The 20,136-nt window shown below is 43.6% G+C and overlaps 1 protein-coding gene across 4 annotated transcripts in view; it reads left to right on the top strand.

Moving 5' to 3' along the window:
* Positions 1–20,136, top strand: part of LOC126473500 (15-hydroxyprostaglandin dehydrogenase [NAD(+)]-like) — a 229,221-nt gene that overhangs the window by 165,663 nt on the left and 43,422 nt on the right. Inside the window, exon 8 of one of the 4 annotated variants that reach the window (XM_050100589.1) lies at positions 1,549–4,455. The exons of the other annotated variants lie outside the window; for them this stretch is intronic. Within the exon in view, the coding sequence (XP_049956546.1) occupies positions 1,549–1,663 (115 nt within the window). The 3' untranslated portion in view covers positions 1,664–4,455. Of the gene's footprint in view, positions 1–1,548; positions 4,456–20,136 lie in introns of those variants that run through there. 4 annotated transcript variants of the gene reach the window in all.

Raw genomic sequence — 20,136 nt, 5'->3', positions numbered from 1 at the left:
TTGGCCGAGCCCTCCTGTTCCTGCTGTCTGCCTTCCAGCGACACCGTTTAGGTTGGTAGAAGAGTAAGGTATCCACCACTTCTCTGGTTCGTCTGCTACTGCATTCAAATCAATCACACTTGATCACACGCTTTCAGGAAAGGTGAAAAACGGAAAGCAGGACACAGGACGTGCACATAAGAATTTTAAAAAAGTGTAGACCCATATTGCTTCTACAGGCATGCGGTTGTTAGGGCCGAGATTAATTAGTTGGATCACTCATTTTTGTAATCATGTAACGACACCTATTGTGATTTTACAAAGTGTTACTGAGAAGGGAACCTCCCCATCGCACCCCCCTCAGATTTAGTTATAAGTTGGCACAGTGGATAGGCCTTGAAAAACTGAACACAGATCAATCGAGAAAACAGGAAGAAGTTATGTGGAAATATGAAAAATATAAGCAAAATATACAAACTGAGTAGTCCATGCGTAAGATAGGCAACATCAAGGATAGTGTGAGCTTAGGAGCGCCGTGGTCCCGTGGTTAGCGTGAGCAGCTGCGGAACGAGAGGTCCTTGGTTCAAGTCTTCCCTCGACTGAAAAGTTTACTTTCTTTATTTTCGCGAAGTTATGATCTGTCTGTTCGTTCATTGATGTCTCTGTTCACTGTAATAAGTTCAGTGTATGTGTTTTGCGACCGCACCCCAAAATCGTGCGATTAGTAGACGAAAGGACGTGCCTCTCGAATGGGAACCGAAAACATTTGATCGCAAGGTCATAGGTCAACCGATTCCTCCACAGGAAAACACGTCTGATATATTCTATACGATACTGGTGACGGCATGTGCGTCACATGACAGGAATATGTTGTCGAGCCACCTAACTTGTACACTTGGCGAATGGGTAAAGAGATTCTTCTACCTTGTCCGATTTAAGTTTTCTTGTGATGTGATAATCACTCCCAAAAAAGTGATGAAAACATAAGAGTTTGCCGCATAAACTGCAACAAATGAATGCAACAGTTTCACAGTCACACACTTTTCCCCGTGTTCTGTCAAAACATATGTTTACCAGAAGATATGTTTTTAATGTTTTCAAATTTTTCCTTGCGTAGACCGTCAAATCCTGCATATGTCCAAGCAAATCTGAACATGTCCTGGAATTTTGGAGAGCGAAGTTGATTATGTGTGAGTGCCTGAACTTCGATAATTGGCTGAAAATAAAAAAAAATTAAACTTTTCACTCGAGGGAAGACTTGAACCAAGGACCTCTCGTTCCGCAGCTGCTCACGCTAATCACGGGACCACGGCGCTCCTGAGCTCATATTCAACTTGTTTGTATATTTTCCTGATTTTTTTCATAGTTCCACACAACTTCTTTTTTTCTCGATTGATCCGTGTTGAGTTTTTCACGACCTATCCACTGTGACAACTTATAACTAAATCTGAGGGGGGTGCGATGGGGAGGTTCCCTTGTCAGAAAATCGAAAGAAATGAATGGACAAGAAACAGCAACAATACTTGGGTCACGTGTGAGAATGTTCCAGAGCTATTCTGTCTGTTGCAGCCCTGAGCAGATGGCGGAGGGTGTGATGCACGTTCTGCGAGACGCCACCTCCGGCTCGGTGTGGGTGTGTCACGAGGGCCGAGCCTCGCCCGTGGAGTTCCCAGAGCTCCTCTAGAGGGGCTCTCTGCCCTCTGCTCGCCAGGAGGCTTCGTGAATGAGCTATAGAAGACTTGCTGTCATACCACGCTTCGTTGCACAGCATGTCGACGACGATGTCTTAGATGCTGCAAGTCTAATAATGCAAGACGGAGGTAGCTCCCATAACTTCTACCTCGACATTTTCATACACTCTATCTAATTAGATAACACATTTAAATATCTGGGACTACCGCTCGACCAAAAACTAACAAAGCAGACCCTGTTACTAACAGTAATACCGAAACCCCACTACAGAGTACAACAGATAACCGGCAGAACATGGAGAGAGGCTCTTGTCTGCCGTACTAAACACCTACAAAGCCCTGATCCAACTTCTCCTCTCCTAGCCGGTTTCGCTGGAATGTTTCGCTCCCTCCTAATTCTCTAATACCACAAACTCGCTTCACCTTCCGTAGGCATGTACTTATCAGCTTAGTAGCTCGTTTCCCTCTCCACTTGCACACTAACCACTTTCGAATTCCCTACACTTGACAGAAACTCGACACCAACTACCTAATCGTTTCTTCCCCGCACGACGCGCTCGTTGCAGCACGTCCCCAGAAACTCACGCATACACCCTCACCATATTCTATGACAACGACACTACATCTACATCTACATCCATACTCCGCAAGCCACCTGACGGTTTGTGGCGGAGGGTACTTTGAGTACCTCTACCGGTTCTCCCTTCTATTCCAGTCTCGTATTGTTCGTGGAAAGAAAGATTATCGGTATGCCTCAGTGTGGGCTCCAATCTCTCTGATTTTATCCTCAAGGTCTCTTCGCGAGATATACGTAGGAGGGAGCAATATACTGCTTGACTCTTCGGTGAAGGTATGCTCTCGAAACTTTAACAAAAGCTCGTACGGAGCTACTGAGCGTCGCTCTTGCAGAGTCTTCCACTGTAGTTTATCTATCATCTCCGTAACGCTTTCGCGATTACTATATGACCCTGTAACGAAGCACGCTGTTCTCCGTTGGATCTTCTCTATGTATTCTATCAACCCTATCTGGTACGCATCCCACACCGGTGATCAATATTCAAGCAGTTGGCGAACAAGTGTACTGCAACCTACGTCCTTTGTTTTCGGATTGCATTTGTTTAGGACTCTTCCAATGAATCTCAGACTGGCATCTGCTTTACCGATGATTAATTTTATATGGTCATTCCATTTTAAATCGCTCCTAATCCCTACTCCCAGATAATTTATGGAATTAACTGCTCCCAGTTGCTGACCTGCTATATTGTAGCTAAATGATAAAGGATCTTTCTTTCTATGTATTCGCAGCACATTACACTTTTCTACATTGAGATTCAATTGCCATTCCCTGCACCATGCGTCAATTCGTAGCAGATCCTCCTGCATTTCAATTTTCCATTGTTACAACCTCTCCATATACTACAGCATCATCCGCAAAAAGCCTCACTGAACTTCCGATGTTATCCACAAGGTCATTTATGTGTATTGTGAATAGCAACGGTCCTACGACACTCCCCTGCGGCACACCTGAAACCACTCTTACTTCGGAAGACTTCTCTCCATTGAGAATGACATGCTGCGTTCTGTTATCTAGGAACTCTTCAATCGAATCACACGATTGGTCTGGCAGTCAATATGCTCTTACTTTGTTCATCAAACGACTGTGGGAAACTGTATCGAATGCCTTGCGGAAGTCAAGATACAGGGCATCTACCTGGGAACCCGTGTCAACCGATCGTCTTTTTCGAAACCCATGTTGATTCCTACAGAGTAGATTTCTAGTCTCCAGAAAAGTCATTATACTCGAACATAATAGGTGTTCCAAAATTCTACAACTGATCGACATTAGAGGTATTGGTCTATAGTTCTGCACATCTGTTCGACGTCCCTTCTTGAAAACGGGGATGACCTGTGCCCTTTTCCAATCCTTTGGAACGCTACGCTCTTCTAGAGACCTACTGTACACCGCTGCAAGAAGGGGGAGGGGCAGGGGTCAAGTTCCTTCGCGTACTCTGTGTAAAATCGAACTGCTATCCCATCAGGTCCAGCGGCCTTTCCTCTTTTGAGCGATTTTAATTGTTTCTCTATCCCTTTGTCGTCTATTTCGATATCTACCATTTTGTCATATGTGCGACAACCTAGAGAAGGAACTACAGTGCTGTCTTCCTCTGTGTAACAGCTTTGGAGAAAGACATTTAGTATTTCGGCCTTTAGTCTGTCATCCTCTGTTTCAGTACCATTTTGGTCACAGAGTATCTGGACATTTTGTTTGGATCCCCGAAATTTCTGCCTATCCTTCTTGTGGATCTTCTTGCTCTAGGCTCCTCATCCTCGTCATTTTTATTCTACATTCTTTCCCAAAACTCTACCACAAAAAGCACTCGTGATATCCTGATTATTTCACTCTCAAAATTTATAAAACTCATTGCTCATCCATCCGCATTTCCTGACAGTCAGCTCGTGCCCAACCTTTATCGCAAATAACGCCAGTCACCCGTCATCAGCGTTATTTACGTAATCAATTAAGAAAAGTGGCGTTTATCACACCAGTCATCCGTGGAAGATGTCAGTGTTATTTACGTAATCAATTAAGAAAAGTGGCGTTTATCTTTTGAGAATTACTCAGAAGAGATCATTAATATGTTCACTCATAATCCACTGTTACATAACATAGTTTTAATGCAATCAAATAACTTTTATATTTATATAGTTTTTAATTCTATGGCTAGAGATTAGATATAAGTGTGACTGCGCACAGCTCAACCGCTCTTGTGAATCGAAGAAGATTAAAGAATAGAAAAGATGAAATTAACTGAATATTTCCTGGTTTAAGCCACACATGGATTCCCGAATCAACTGAAAGAACTTTATTAGAAGAAGATTATGGATTAATCACCATAATTCGAAATACCGAAATACTCTCCTTCAAAACAGCATACAGTAACTCAAGAGTGATGTACGGTGAAGCCAAAATAAAATAAAGTATTTCATGCACTTTAAGACAGGCAACCCAAAATACAACATTCACAGCCAGGTATGGACGATTTAGGTTGGCTGCCCAACTCCATGAATATTCTCCTGGCCAGTTTCATTTTACCCACCCGGTGTGACAAAAACGATGTTCCCAGAAACACCATTACAAAAATCTTTAACTCCACAAGCTTAGCACCTGCTGTTTTGCTGCGTCAACCCTATAGTCTGCACTTTTTTCTATTCTTTAATCGAATTTTTATGTTTTTCACAAATTGCAACACCTTCCAAACCGTTCACACTAATTAAGGCCATTCAAGTATGGTCTTTTGGGAATGTACTTCTTATCAAAAAGAGATTCTGGAAGCTGGAGGCCACGGATTTTATTAAGCATGCTCTTTACATTCCTGTGATGATATTTCCGTAGAGACTTTCATCCCCTAACATATATTTCTTTATATGTCATCATAAAGACAAACACCAATTTTCACAGATTTAGTTTTACAATTTTTTTTAATATAAGAAAATATTTGACATTCTTACGAGTTGCATTTCCAAAAACATTGAAACAAATTTTTTTCGTTTCTAAGCAAGAAGCAAAATCACAGTTATCTAACATTTAGCTTTAAAAATTCTTTCACAATAAAATATTTCCATAAAACGTTTAACCCCCCCCCCCATTTCACCCCCTTAGGGGTTCAGTTTCCAAAAACAACCAAACGCGGTTTTTTTACTTCTAACAGTGAAGCCAAATACAAATTCTCAAAGATTTTGCTTCAGAACAGGTAGCATAATGAAATATTTCCAAGAAAATTCCTATTTCACCCCCATAGGAATTGCATTTCAAAAAACCGTGAAACACATTTTTTTTAAATTTGTGTGCGAGAAATCAAATACCAATTTTATAGATGTCACTTCAAAATACTTTAGCGGTTCTTTAATAATGATTTACTTTTTAAAAAACCCTCACTATTTCAGCCTCATAAGGGTAAATTTACCAAAATGCTGAAACACCTATTTCTTTGTTTCTGACCGAGAAACCAAATACCAATATTCGTAGGTCTAGTTTCAAGATTGCCTTACGAACGATATATTTTCAAAAAACGTTTCATGCCCTATTTCACCCTCTTAGGGGTGGAATTTGCAAAACTCCTTTCTTAAACGACGCCTACAGTATAAGATCAACATCCTCTACAAATTTTAAATTTTTATCCTTAGTGGCTTGGGCTGGGTGATAATGAGTCAGTGACTAAGTCAATCGGGACATTGCCTCCTATAGAGGGTGATTTTTTTCCACTGTGTACAATCTCTGAGAGGATACGGAACAGAAAAGGTCTAATTAACTTACGTCCGGAAATGCATGGCTTCCATGCTAAGAGACCATTTATTCAGCCATCATTGTTACAGAGATTGCGGTCTAATACGCGTTGTTCGGAGGCAGCCACATTTACAGTATGTGTTGATAATGGTTTCCTTGCGCCTCAACACATACGTTTACGCGCCGTAACACATCCCGTCTCACACGTTCACATCAGCCAGGCTGCATCCGAACAGTGTCAAAGGCAGCACGAATAACGCTGCTCCAGTGTCTCCACATCCGAAATGGGCTCTGCGTACGCAATACTTTTGGTATGGCCCCATAACCATAAATCACACGGGGTTGAGATCCGGTGAACGAGCAGGCCATGCAGCCGAACCCCCTCGTCCGATGCATCGACCAGGGAAGACACGATTGAGATGCGCTCAACCGTTAACGGCGAAGTGGGCTGGGGCACCACAATGTGGCAGCCACATAGCCCTTAGAATCATCAATAGCACTTCTTCCAGCAAGGGACGCAAAATCACCAACAAGAAACGTCGATAGTTCCGGCCTGTTAGGAGATCCCAAAGTACGGCCACCAATTCTCCCAGCCCACACATTCCGCCGGCCGGTGTGGTCGAGCGGTTCTAGGCGCTTCAGTCTGGAACCGCGTGACCGCTACGGTAGCAGGTTCTAATCCTACCTCGGGCGTGGATGTGTGTGATGTCCTTAGGTTAGTTAGGTTTACGTAGTTCTAAGTTCTAGGGGACTGATGACCTCAGATGCTGAGTCCCGTAGTGCTCAGAGCCATTTGAACCAATTTGAACCACACATTCCATCTGCACCGGTGCTGATGATTCGCTGTCACCATACCAAGGGGTTCTGCATACTATCCCACAGACGATTGTTCGGAAAATCGAAGATACCACTCTGCGTAAAGATGGCCTTATCTGTGAATAGGATGAAAGACAGAAATCCCGGAATCATGTTTGGTTAGTGAAGAAACCAGTGGCAAAACTGCTCCCGACGTGGAAAGTCTGTCGCTAGTAAGCCCTGCACACACTGTAAGTGATAAAGGTAGTAACAATTGTCAAGGGGAATGTTCCACATGGTCGTGTGGCTTACCCTGTACTGGCGGGCCAGCTGCCTGGTACTGACACGGCGGTCGCCTTTCATAGTGCCACATTTTCCTCCTGGTCTGGTGACCGAACATGTCACGTACGTCCTCCGTGATTCCTTGATTCCTGAGACGACCCTGTCTCAGACAACCGGCGAAACATTTTTGCAAACATTGAATGCTATTGTTGTTGTCGGCGAGGAGAGGTCTCCTGATAAATTCAGCACGAGTTAAAGCTGCCCGCCGCTCGTAGCCATTTGCCTTTCCGTACGTAAACAGCATGTCCTCAAGCTCTCGATTCGAATACGGAACCATTGTGTACAACGCTGGATTACATCCACTACAAGGTGAGTCTGCAAAACAAGTGAATCGGACAAACGTTACCAATTACTATGGCTGGAGAGGTCGTTAGGGCACGAGGAACAGTAACATCCTCTAGGAGGAAAACATGCATACTGTAACTGTGGCAGCATTGTATAGTGCGTACTAGACCGCAGTCTCTGTAACAAAGTATGAATGAATAAATGGTCTCTAGCATGGAAAGCAGGCATTTCCGGACATAAGTTCATTAGAACTTTTTGTTCTGCATCCTCTCATCGATCACGCTCAAGAGTTTGTACACGGTGAAAAAAAAACACGCTTTGTACAGAGATTAGTTTTGTACGAGTTTTTATTTGTAATTCTGACACTGAATGTGAGTAAGTCTTCGAAGATGATGATGGTGAACGTTGGTCTTAAACACTCTTACGAAGATCGAGACGAGTGTGGTTCAAATAAATTCAGCACGAGTTAAAGCTTATCAGTACCTTACAAAATCAAGATGAATCTTCCTCTCTCTCTGTCTCTATCATATACACATCAAGATGAGTCTCCCTCTTTCTCTATCACACACACACACACACACACACACACAGTGAAATCAGTTTAATCGTCACTTCTAAAATAACCAGTTTTAAGAGAGAAAAGGCGCAATGTAAAATGTAAAGGAGTACAGTAGAAATCACGGCAGGTTCATCATTGAAGGAAGCCTTGGCAGAACTAGAGAGAAAATTACCCTCAGTCATTACGTGATTTCTAGACTCTTGTTACAAAAAAGGCATCAACTAGAAGTTACCCGACAAATAAATTTACAATAAAACGTAGAGATTTGTGACGCAGATTTATTCCACGAGAAGATACGGACCAACGGTGAAAATGAAGAGTATAATCAAGAGTGCAAGCCGGTGTCTCCTGAATAGGGGAGTGCAAGCAGCTCTAGTGTCAGTTACCGAATTATGGGCGCAAAACGAACAACAAAACGGCCTAGCGTGGTATTGGTTGTCTCATGAAATAATTATAAATTGCGTTATACTCAACCAATACTGTTATATCTTTGACCAATCATGAAGAGAAGACGCTGTATGCCACCTCGGATTTGCGAGCTAAGTAAGATATTGTGTATTGTCCCTGCACAAAATCACGTCGATATCTGCTCATAATTTTATTCTGCTAACTGGCAAGTGAACAGAAAGTTTCGTCTTAAGTGGAGTGCACATCGTGAAATTAGTAGAGGAACACCTTTCTGGTCTTCAGTAGCACATATTATAAAGCTGTCTACAAGCTGAAGCCCGGTTTGGAAGCTGCAGTGCTTTCCTTGACGTGCCCCTATTGGACTCTTCTATTCCTCCAGCTTTTGAACTGATTCAGTCAGCCAGTTATAGACAAACTTACAGTATAATATGTCAGTCGAAACAATACGAATCGGGCGATTTTCACATATAACAATTATTGCCATACTTGAAAGAAGTGATAAGTGACAGAGGACAGTCCAAGGACCGACTGGCTATCGAAATCTAGACACCCACTTGCGAGCCACAACATTGATGTAGAGGTTCATCACATAATACATATTAACTAATTAAACCATTCGGTACCGATATCGATCGTCATCAGGTTGATGGAACAAACACACAGCCCTGTACCGAGTGGTTATACGTAAGCTGAGAGAGTCCTGGATGCAGCAGTGCAGGCTATATACACTGCAGCACGCTGAAACCTCATAGGTGCGATCATTAATCAGTCCGCTGGGTCAGCGAGCTGCAAGAAAGTAATAGTTCCACTTTCTGCCACCAGGCGAGAATTCAGCGCTATAAACACAGTATGGTTAGAGAGCCTGTATAGGGAGAGAGTGGCCAACCGGGCGATACGGCGGCCATTTTTATGCCAAACTGCGGGCGGGACTTTTGAATGGCCAGTAGTGGAGTAGTGGAGTACACACTCACCGAATCAAGACAATATGGCGAAATCATTCGTTAAATGCCTTTGTTTATAAGAATAAATGCCTTTGTTTATAAGAATAATGTATTATAATAATTTTCTCACAGCCAGTTTACAGGTTTCTTTTCAAATTTAACTATGTATATTGCAAGTTGTTTTATATGTAGTAAAAAGCAAAAACGACTTACTTCGCATAGATAAGAGTACTTGGTTGGTTTCCACATGGCCCCTGTTTGATTTATGTCAGCCCTGTTGACTGCGACTGCCCACTGCTTTCGTCTTTCTTCATTGCGTGGAAATGCTAACATGCGAAATCCACCTTCGCCTCTATTGGAACAACCAAATGCAGCACAACCTGGCATCGTTTACGAACGTCTGGAGAACGAATTACAGATGTCAAAAACAGTACTGTACAATTACTAACGTATTTACTTCGAACGTGTAGGCCTATCGACTTCACCACAAAACGCTTCATTATTTCAACTCGTATTTAAGATCGCAAACGCTAAATTACGCACTAAAAACGATATACAACTAAATCGAATATGCATGCACAACGCATAACAAGTGTCTCAATAATTCAAATACCTTCTAATCGTTTCCAAAAGTCCTCTGAACTTCAATTCAACTCAAAAGCACGGCGAACATAGGAAGCGCGAGAGACGTTTGGAGCCATTTTTCTGCCAAAGCTAATCAACCAATCACGGGCAACTTCAGCTACGGCCACTCTCTCTGTATACAGGCTCTCTAAGTATGGTGTGGATGCAGGAAAATTTCAGATCAATAAGAATCCGGATATATCCCTCATAGACACGACCTTTCAGATATCCTGACAGCCACAAACCAGACGGATTTAGATCGGGAAATTTGAACGTCACACATCTTGAAATTGCCTAGAGATGATTGCGTCGTTACCTGGCAAATGAAATGTGGTGTCGCCCTTCCTGCACGAAAATAGTGGTGTGGACATAGTTGCGGTTTTGCAAAGCTGGAGTCACGTTTTGTGCGAGGGGGTCCTTATAACGTGCAGGTATCACCGTACACGCAACAGGCCCTCGTGGTGTCATCTCCTCGAAGAAAAATGGACCGAGAATGAAGGAACTTGTGAAACCTCACATAAGCTGTGCGCAGTGGATGTTCCTGCACAACATGTGACGGAGTAGATTCCCATGTGCGACAATTCTGTGCTTTCATGGCACTATGCAGAGTAAAATGTGCCCTATCTATCCAAACAACATTCCCCAACCACATGTCATCCAAAAAAAAAAAAAAAAGGTTCAAAAGGCTCTGAGCACTATGGGACTTAATCTGAGCACTATGGGACTTAACATCTATGGTCATCAGTCCCCTAGAACTTAGAACTACTTAAACCTAACTAACCTAAGGACATCACACAACACCCAGTCATCACGAGGCAGAGAAAATCCCTGACCCCGCTGGGAATCGAACCCGGGAACCCGGGCGTGGGAAGCGAGAACGCTACCGCACGACCACGAGCTGCGGACATCCATTTCCATTCGAGATAAAAAACGAAGTGTAAAGGCAAAGTCACGGCGTTGTAGCCTGTCCTGGGGCTTCATCTGGTGCACATTCTGAATCTTGCAGGGATACCAGTGTAAAATGCGCAGCAAAATCTTTTGAGCTCTTGACTACGAAGAGCTCGAACACTGGCTGCAGAATGTGAGGCATGTGTTGCACGGTCGGCTACAGCAATTTCATCAACAACTGGCATGGCAATGAGCCGCCTCCCTGTCCCTGCTGTACCATCTGACTGATCTGTTTCTCCAACTTTCTTGATCATTGACCCGTTTATTGGCATGGGTCCCCTTTGCAGCTGTTTCTGCCGGCGAAGTTCCCGGAATACAGCGTTGCTATTATTGCCGTTCTGATAAAAGAACTTAACCAGCAGAACACGGTCTTTCCCCTCAATAATCCTTACTTTTCAGACGGAAAACTCCAATCTTCTTAAACTTTTACACCAAACGTCACTTCAAAAGAAATCAGCATGTTTTGCCTAGCTACACTACTGGCCATTAAGATAGCTACACCACGAAGATGACGTGCTACAGACGCGAAATTTAACCGATAGGAAGAAGATGCTGTGATATGGAAATGATTAGCTTTTCAGAGCATTCACACAAGGTTGGCGCCGGTGGCGACATCTACCAACGTGCTGACATGAGGAAAGTTTCCAATCGATTTCTCATAACCAAACAGCAGTTGATCGGCGTTGCCTGGTGAAACGTTGTTGTGATGCCTCGTGTAAGGAGGAGAAATGCGTACCATCACTCTTCCGGCTTTGGTAAAGGTCGGATTGTAACCTATCGCGATTGCGGTTTATCGTATCGCGACATTGCTGCACGCGTTGGTCGAGATCCAATGACTGTTAGCAGAATATGGAATCGGTGGGTTTAGGAGGGTAATACGGAACGCCGTGCTGGATCCCAACTGCCTCGTATCACTATCAGTCGAGATGACAGGCATCTTACCCGCATGGCTGTAACGGATCGTGCAGCCACGTCTCAATCCCTGAGTCAACAGATGGGGACATTTGCAAGACAACAACCGTCTGCACGAACAGTTCGACGACGTTTGCAGCAGCATGGACTATCAGCTCGGAGACCATGACTACGGCTACCCCTGACGCTGCATCATAGACAGGAGCGCCTTCGATGGTGTACTCAACGACGAACCTGGGTGCACGAATGGTAAAACGTCATTTTTTCCGATGAATCCACGTTCTGTTTACAGCAGCATGATGGTCGCATCCGTGTTTGGCGACATCGCGGTGAACGCACATTGGAAGCGTGTATTCCTCATCGCCGTACTGGCTTATCACCCGGCGTGATGGTATGGGGTGCCATTGGTTACACGTCTCGGTGACCTCTTGTTCGCATTGACGGCACTTTGGTCAGTGGACGTTACATTTCAGATGTGTTACGACCCGTGGCTTTTCCCTTCATTCGATCCCTGCTAAACCCTACATTTCAGCAGGATAATGCACTACCGCATGTTGCAGGTCCTGTACGGGCCTTTCTGGATACAGAAAATGTTCGACTGCTGCCCTGGCCAGCACATTCTCCAGATCTCTCACCAATTGAAAAGGTCTGGTCAATGGTGGCCGTGCAACTGGCTCGTCACAATACGCCAGTCACTACTGTTGATGAATTGTGGTATCGTGTTGGAGCTGCATGGGCAGCTGTACCTGTACACGCCATCCAAGCTCTGTTTGACTCAATGCCTAGGCGTATCAAGGCCGTTATTATGGCCAGAGGTGGTTGTTCTGGGTACTGATTTCTCAGGATCTATGCACCCAAATTGCGTGAAAATATAACCACATTTCAGTTCTAGTATAATATATTTGTCCAATGAATACCCGTTTATCATCTGCATTTCTTGCTGGTGTAGCAATTTTAATGGCCAGTAGTGTAAAAACATCATACTGAGGTCAAAACGTATTTTCACCTATTGGCAGAAAGCGACAGATTTTTCTTTTTAGTAAAACTGTACCCTACAGGCGCAGCAGTTAATGATGTAAGGTACGATGTTTCAGCGTCCTGTGATGTATACAGCCTGCAATGGAGCACTCGGAACACCGTCAGTTTCATTACAAAAATTTCAAACGGCTCTGAGCACTATGGGACTTAACTTCTCAGGTCATGTCCCCTAGAACTTAGAACTACTTAAACCTAACTAACCTAAGGACATCACACACATCCATGGCCGAGGCAGGATTCGAACCTGCGACCGTAGCGGTTGCGCGGTTACAAACTGTAGCGCCTAGAACCGCTCGGCCACCCCGGCCGGCAGTTTCATTACAACCACCCGGTATTTGTCCAGGGATAGAAGCAATCAAACAGCCTCTGAATGTCACCCTGAAGAATTTCTGGCCATCTGAATCAGTTCGTGAAGATTGCTGGCTGGAGGATGATATGAAAGGACACGTCTGAATTACCTGAAGAGTGTGATATTTTACCGCTGTCAATCCACCCCTACCGACAAGGGAGCACGACATTGAAATAACAATTAAGAAAAGAAGTTGGAAAGATACCATTCCTTTGTGTAATTGGCTCGTCTGTGATGAATTCCGTAAGATGGAACAGTTTATGAAGAAAATTAAAAGTGACAAATTAGCCCCTTGTGACTAAATGCATCGCAGATTAAACGAAAACGCCGATGAGTTGAACAAAAACACTTGACGACTATCTCAAACTTTGCGATCTCATTTACCAATCGAAGATCAGACTGTGGCCTTGTCGAAAGGTGATGTTTCAGATAAGATACATTTGCTTTGCTGCAGCTTCCTTCAACACCTCTTGTACGATATTTAGTGGCGTTGTATAAGCGGCATCTATTGTCATTCAGCGTTTAATGCCCTGGGAAGATGTGAAATAAAGTGTACTTCTAGAACCTTATCAAATACAAACAAGAAATATAGACAGCACATACAATAAAAAAGGAATAATTGAAGTTTGGACTTTGAGTTCAGGACGTAGACTTCCGCAACCGGAATCCGTTTCAAATAACATGCTTCTGGATGTGTGACCCTGTTATAAGTTGAATGAAATGACCTGCACTGGTTATTAAGCAGGATCATGTAAGTATTTATCAGGTACTGCTATACGATACAACTCTTCAGTATCCCTTTATTCTTCACACTGTTGTTAAGAACTATTTGTAAAAATGTTTTGTTTCATTAATTTTTGTACAAATAACGTGAGGATGCGTCTTCAGTTGAAGCGAAACTGGCTGTGACTTTGAATAAAAGTATTTTACAGCCACTGCGGATCATTTCATTCAAAAAGTGGAAATTTGTGGGCGGCTGCCCCCAATGTAAAGTATTGTAAGTGATAAAACCGTTAACGTTGCAGCTGTTATTAGATGCACAATTCATCAGGGTGACTTATGAAGACTAGCTGGAACAGGGTCCGAAGCGTTGGTGGTTTTTCACATACGACGAGGTCACACACTCGGAAGCAATTTATTGAAATTTGGACACCAGGTTTTTCGACTGCTATGCACCCAGCCTGATGTAAATTTTACAGGCAACTGGCGAAAGTACCCAAAGGACTGTTCTGAGCGGTATGTGGCAGAGTGTCGCCAACTCGGCACTGCGACAGCGCCACAGCGACTTCACACCCTCTAGCCTTACTCACCCCAACTCCCCCTCCAGTGTCACCCTCTACAGATCCTCTGGTCCTTCGGTCAACTCTATAGCAAAGCCATGTGCAGCGAGCAGGAGGAAAGGTTAGTTACAGTGAATTGCATTACTGGGACATGCAATCAATTGAAAACCTGTACTGCGTACACATAGTGCCCGCACAAGAGCCGATGGGCTCCTGAAACTTATTGTAAACATAAAAGTATTTGATAAATCATAACCCAACAACTGTAAGTACTAAGTTAATTTAAATGTGCTGCAGGGGAACAACTTCATGTGTTAAAAATACACAGGGTGGTCCATTGATAGTGACCGGGCCAAAAATCTCACGAAATAAGCATCAAACGAAAAAACATCAAAGAACGAAGCTCGTCTAGCTTGAAGGGGGAAACCGGATGGCGCTATGGTTGGCCCGCTAGATGGCGCTGCCTTAGGTCAAACGGATATCAACTGCGTTTTTTTTAAAATAGGAACCCCCATTTTTATTACTTATTCATGTAGTACGTAAAGAAATATGAATGTTTTAATTGGACGACTTTTTTCGCTTTGTGATAGATGGCGCTGTAAAAGTCACAAACGTATAAGTACATGGTATCACGTAACATTCCGCCACTGCGGACGGTATTTGCTTCGTCATACATTACACGTGTTAAAATAGACCGTTTACCAATTGCGGAAAAGGTCGATATCGTGTTTATTAATGGCTATTGTAATCAAAATGCCCAACGGGCGTGTGCCATGTATGCTGCTCGGTATCCTGGACGACATCATACAAGTGCCCGGACCGTTCGCCGGATAGTTACGTTACTTAAGGAAACAGGAAGTGTTCAGCCACATGTGAAACATCAACCACGACCTGCAACAAATGATGATGCCCAAGTAGGTGTTTCAGCAGCTGTCGTGCCTAATCCGCACATCAGTAGCAGACAAACTGCGCGAGAATAGGGAATCCGAAAAACGTCGGTGTTGAGAATGCTACATCAACATCGATTGCACCTGTACCATATTTCTATGCACCAGGAATTGCATGGTGACGACTTTGAACGTCTTGTACAGTTCTACCACTGGACACAAGAGAAATTACGGGACGATGACTGATTTTTTGCACGCGTTCTATTTAGCGACGAAGCGTCATTCGCCAACAGCGGTAACGTAAACCGGCATAATATGCACTACTGGGCAACTGAAAATCCACGATGGCTGCGACAAGTGGAACATCAGCGACCTTGGCGGGTTAATGTATGGTGCGGCATTATGGGAGGAAGGATAATTGGCCCCCATTTTATCGATGGCAATTTAAATGGTGCAATGTATGATCATTTCCTACGTAATGTTCTACCGATGTTATTACGAGATGTTTCACTGCATGACAGAATGGCGATGTACTTCCAACATGATGGATGGCTGGCACATAGCTCGCGTGCGGTTGAAGCGGTATTGAATAGCATATTTCATGACAGGTGGATTGGTCGTCGAAGCACCATACCGTGGCCCGAATGTTCACCGGATCTCACGTCCTCGGATTTCTTTCTGTGGGGAAAGTTGAAGGATATTTGCTATCTTGATCCACCGACAATGCCTGACAACATGCGTCAGCGCTTTTCAATGCATGTGCGAACATTACGGAAGGCGAAGTACTCGCTGTTGAGAGGAATGTCGTTACACGTATTGCCAAATGCATTGAGGTTGACGGACATAATTTTGAGAATTTATTGCATTAATGTGGTAATTATAGGTAATCACACTGTAACAGCATGCGTTCTCAGAAATGATAAGTTCACAAAGGTACATGTATCACCTTGGAACAACCGAAATAAAATGTTCAAACGTACCTACGTTCTGTATTTTAATTTAAAAAACCTACCTGTTACCAACTGTTCCTGTGAAATTGTGAGCCTTATGTTTGGGACTACTACAGCGAAAAAGTGGTCCAATTAAAACATTCATATTTCTTTACGTACTACACGAATATGTAATAAAAAATGGGGGTTCCTATTTTTAAAAAACGCAGTTGGTATCCGTTTGACCTATGGCAGCGCCATCTAGCAAGCCAACCATAGCGCCATCTGGTTTCCTCCTTCAAGCTAGACAAGTTTCGTTCTTTGTTGTTTTTTCGTTTGACGCTTATTTCGTGAGATATTTGGCCCGGTCACAATCAATGGACCACCCTGTATACACGAGGAGACTTCAAAACCGACGAGTAACTGTTATTGAACGCTGTACTACATTTCAAAGTGACACAGAGACATGACAATGTTTTTAACATAGTCAGCATCTCTGTAAATAACCGTCCAAACGATGAAACGATGTACTAGTCGTTCAGTTCTTCGATGATGGAATTCCGTTCCTTGGTCAAGAGGAGGCCTTTTTTTTTTTTTTTTCATCCGTCTACTGACTGGTTTGATGCGGCCCGCCACGAATTCCTTTCCTGTGCTAACCTCTTCATCTCAGAGTAGCACTTGCAACCTACGTCCTCAATTATTTGCTTGACGTATTCCAATCTCTTGTCTTCCTCTACGGTTTTTGCCCTCTACAGCTCCCTCTAGTACCATGGAAGTCATTCCCTCGTGTCTTAGCAGATGTCCTATCATCCTGTCCCTTCTCCTTATCAGTGTTTTCCACATATTCCTTTCCTCTCCGATTCTGCGTAGAACCTCCTCATTCCTTACCTTATCAGTCCACCTAATTTTCAACATTCGTCTATAGCACCACATCTCAAATGCTTCGATTCTCTTCTGTTCCGGTTTTCCCACAGCCCATGTTTCACTACCATACAATGCTTTACTCCAGACGTACATCCTCAGAAATTTCTTCCTCAAATTAAGGCCGGTATTTGATATTAGTAGACTTCTCTTGGCCAGAAATGCCTTTTATGCCATAGCGAGTCTGCTTTTGATGTCCTCCTTGCTCCGTCTGTCATTGGTTATTTTACTGCCTAGGTAGCTGAATTCCTTAACTTCATTGACTTCGTGACCATCAATCCTGATGTTAAGTTTCTCGCTATTCTCATTCCTACTACTTCTCATTAACTTCGTCTTTCTCCGATTTACTCTCAAACCATACTGTGTACTCATTAGACTGTTCATTCCGTTCAGCAGATCATTTAATACTTCTTCACTTTCACTCAGGATAGCAATGTCATCAGCGAATCGTATCATTGATATCCTTTCACTTTGTATTTTAATTCCACTCCTGAACCTTTCTTTCATTTCCATCATTGCTTTCTCGATGTACAGATTGAAGAGTAGGGGCGAAAGGCTACAGCCTTGTCTTACACACTTCTTAATACGAGCACTTCGTTCTTGATCGTCCACTCTTATTATTCCCTCTTGGTTGTTGTACATATTGTATATGACCCGTCTCTCCCTATAGCTTACCCCTACTTTTTTCAGAATCTCGAACAGCTTGCACCATTTTATATTGTCGAACGCTTTTTCCAGGTCGACAAATCCTATGAAAGTGTCTTGATTTTTCTTTAGCCTTGCTTCCATTATTAGCCGTAACGTCAGAATTGCCTCTCTCGTCCCTTTGCTTTTCCTAAAGTCAAACTGATCTTGACCTAGCGCATTCTCAATTTTCTTTTCCATTCTTCTGTATATTATTCTTGTAAGCAGCTTCGATGCACGAGCTGTTAAGCTGATTGTGCGATAATTCTCGCACTTGTCAGCTCTTGCCGTCTTCGGAATTGTGTGGATGATGCTTTTCCGAAAGTCAGATGGTATATCGCCAGACTCATATATTCTACACACCAACGTGAATAGTCGTTTTGTTGCTACTTCCCCCAATGATTTTAGAAATTCTGATGGAATGTTATCTATCCATTCTGCCTTATTTGACCGTAAGTCCTCCAAAGCTCTTTTAAATTCCGATTCTAATACTGGATCCCCTATCTCTTCTAAATCGACTCCTGTTTCTTCTTCTATCACATCAGACAAATCTTCAGCCTCATAGAGGCTTTCAATGTATTCTTTCCACCTATCTGCTCTCTCCTCTGCATTTAACAGTGGAATTCCCGTTACACTCTTAATGTTACCACCGTTGTTTTTAATGTCACCAAAGGTTGTTTTGACTTTCCTGTATGCTGAGTCTGTCCTTCCGACAATCATATCTTTTTCGATGTCTTCACATTTTTCCTGCAGCCATTTCGTCTTAGCTTCCCTGCACTTCCTGTTTATTTCATCCCTCAGCGACTTGTATTTCTGTATTCCTGATTTTCCCGGAACATGTTTGTACTTCCTCCTTTCATCAATCAACTGAAGTATTTCTTCTGTTACCCATGGTTTCTTCGCAGCTACCTTCTTGGCAAGAGGCCATTAGAGAACCATTGTTTAAACGCCCTCATCGTCCAAAATCTGTGATTTCTGCGCATCAGTTCCTCAACTGCCTACACATCATCGTCTGGCCGGCCGCGGTGGTCTAGTGGTTCTAGGCACGCAGTCCGGAACCGCGGGACTGCTACGGTCGCAGGTTCGAATCCTGCCTCGGGCATGGATGTGTGTGATGTCCTTAGGTTAGTTAGGTTTAAGTAGTTCTAAGTTCTAGGGGACTGATGACCACAGAAGTTAAGTCCCATAGTATTCAGAGCCATTTGAACCATCATCGTCTGTGGTCTAAGTCTATAGCGTTCCTTCCCAATCAACGCCATGCACGTCTGCGGCTTTGGTCTAATTGTTGGCAATATCGCACTATACAGCGTCAGAATTTCTCGTTTTGCGCACTTGAATGGTACTGTCCGGCGCTGGAATACGTCGCTCTCCCACGGTGATGTACCTGTTGACCGCATCTCGACAGAGCTGTCTTTGCAGCAAACCCAGGACATGTACTCTCTTCTGACAATGCGCCACTCTTGTTGCGCAATTGTGTTATCGTGGGACGAAGTGTGTTACGAGAGAGTTCAATAAGTAATGCAATATCGGTTAAAAATACGGAATTTCTTGTGGGACATCGTGGAATATTCCCTCTTCAGGAACTAGAGTTTCATGAAGTTACGATAGGTGTCAGCGCTATGCGTACTGCTTAAAATGACGTCTTTAATGGAGGTGCGTTCCAAGCAGAGAGCTGTCACTAAGCTTCTATTTGATGTGTTGGTAAATGTGCCAACACCTTGTAGATATAGGAGGCCGAAATGCACGCTATCTAACGCAGACGGGCGTGAATTCTGGAACAGGATAAGTATTGAATGCTAATAGGAAAAGTATGCAGCTCCTCGAATACTTAACTTTATTCCATTCTTGTGGTACATCGCTCTTGATAATACAAATAAGACTATCTTCAGATACGGTTAATGGCGCCTTGCTAGGTCGTAGCCATGGACTTAGCTGAAGGCTATTCTAACTGTCTCTCGGCAAATGAGAGAAAGGCTTCGTCAGTGTAGTCGCTAGCAAAGTCGTCGTACAACTGGGGCGAGTGCTCGTCCGTATCTCGAGACCTGCCTTGTGGTGGCGCTCGGTCTGCGATCACACAGTGGCGACACGCGGGTCCGACATGTACTAGTGGACCGCGGCCGATTTAAGCTACCACCTAGCAAGTGTGGTGTCTGGCGGTGACACCACACTATTGGTGGAAAACCAGAGCATCACAGATATTCATAGGCGCTCGCAAATTGTCTACAGAAGCGTGGCAGTGAACAAAACCACGGTGAGTCGTTGGGCGAGGTGTCTCTCAT

Source organism: Schistocerca serialis, chromosome 4 (genome assembly GCF_023864345.2).
Source record: "Schistocerca serialis cubense isolate TAMUIC-IGC-003099 chromosome 4, iqSchSeri2.2, whole genome shotgun sequence".
Lineage (NCBI taxonomy): Eukaryota > Metazoa > Arthropoda > Insecta > Orthoptera > Acrididae > Schistocerca > Schistocerca serialis.
This window is presented reverse-complemented; position numbering and strand designations above follow the sequence as displayed.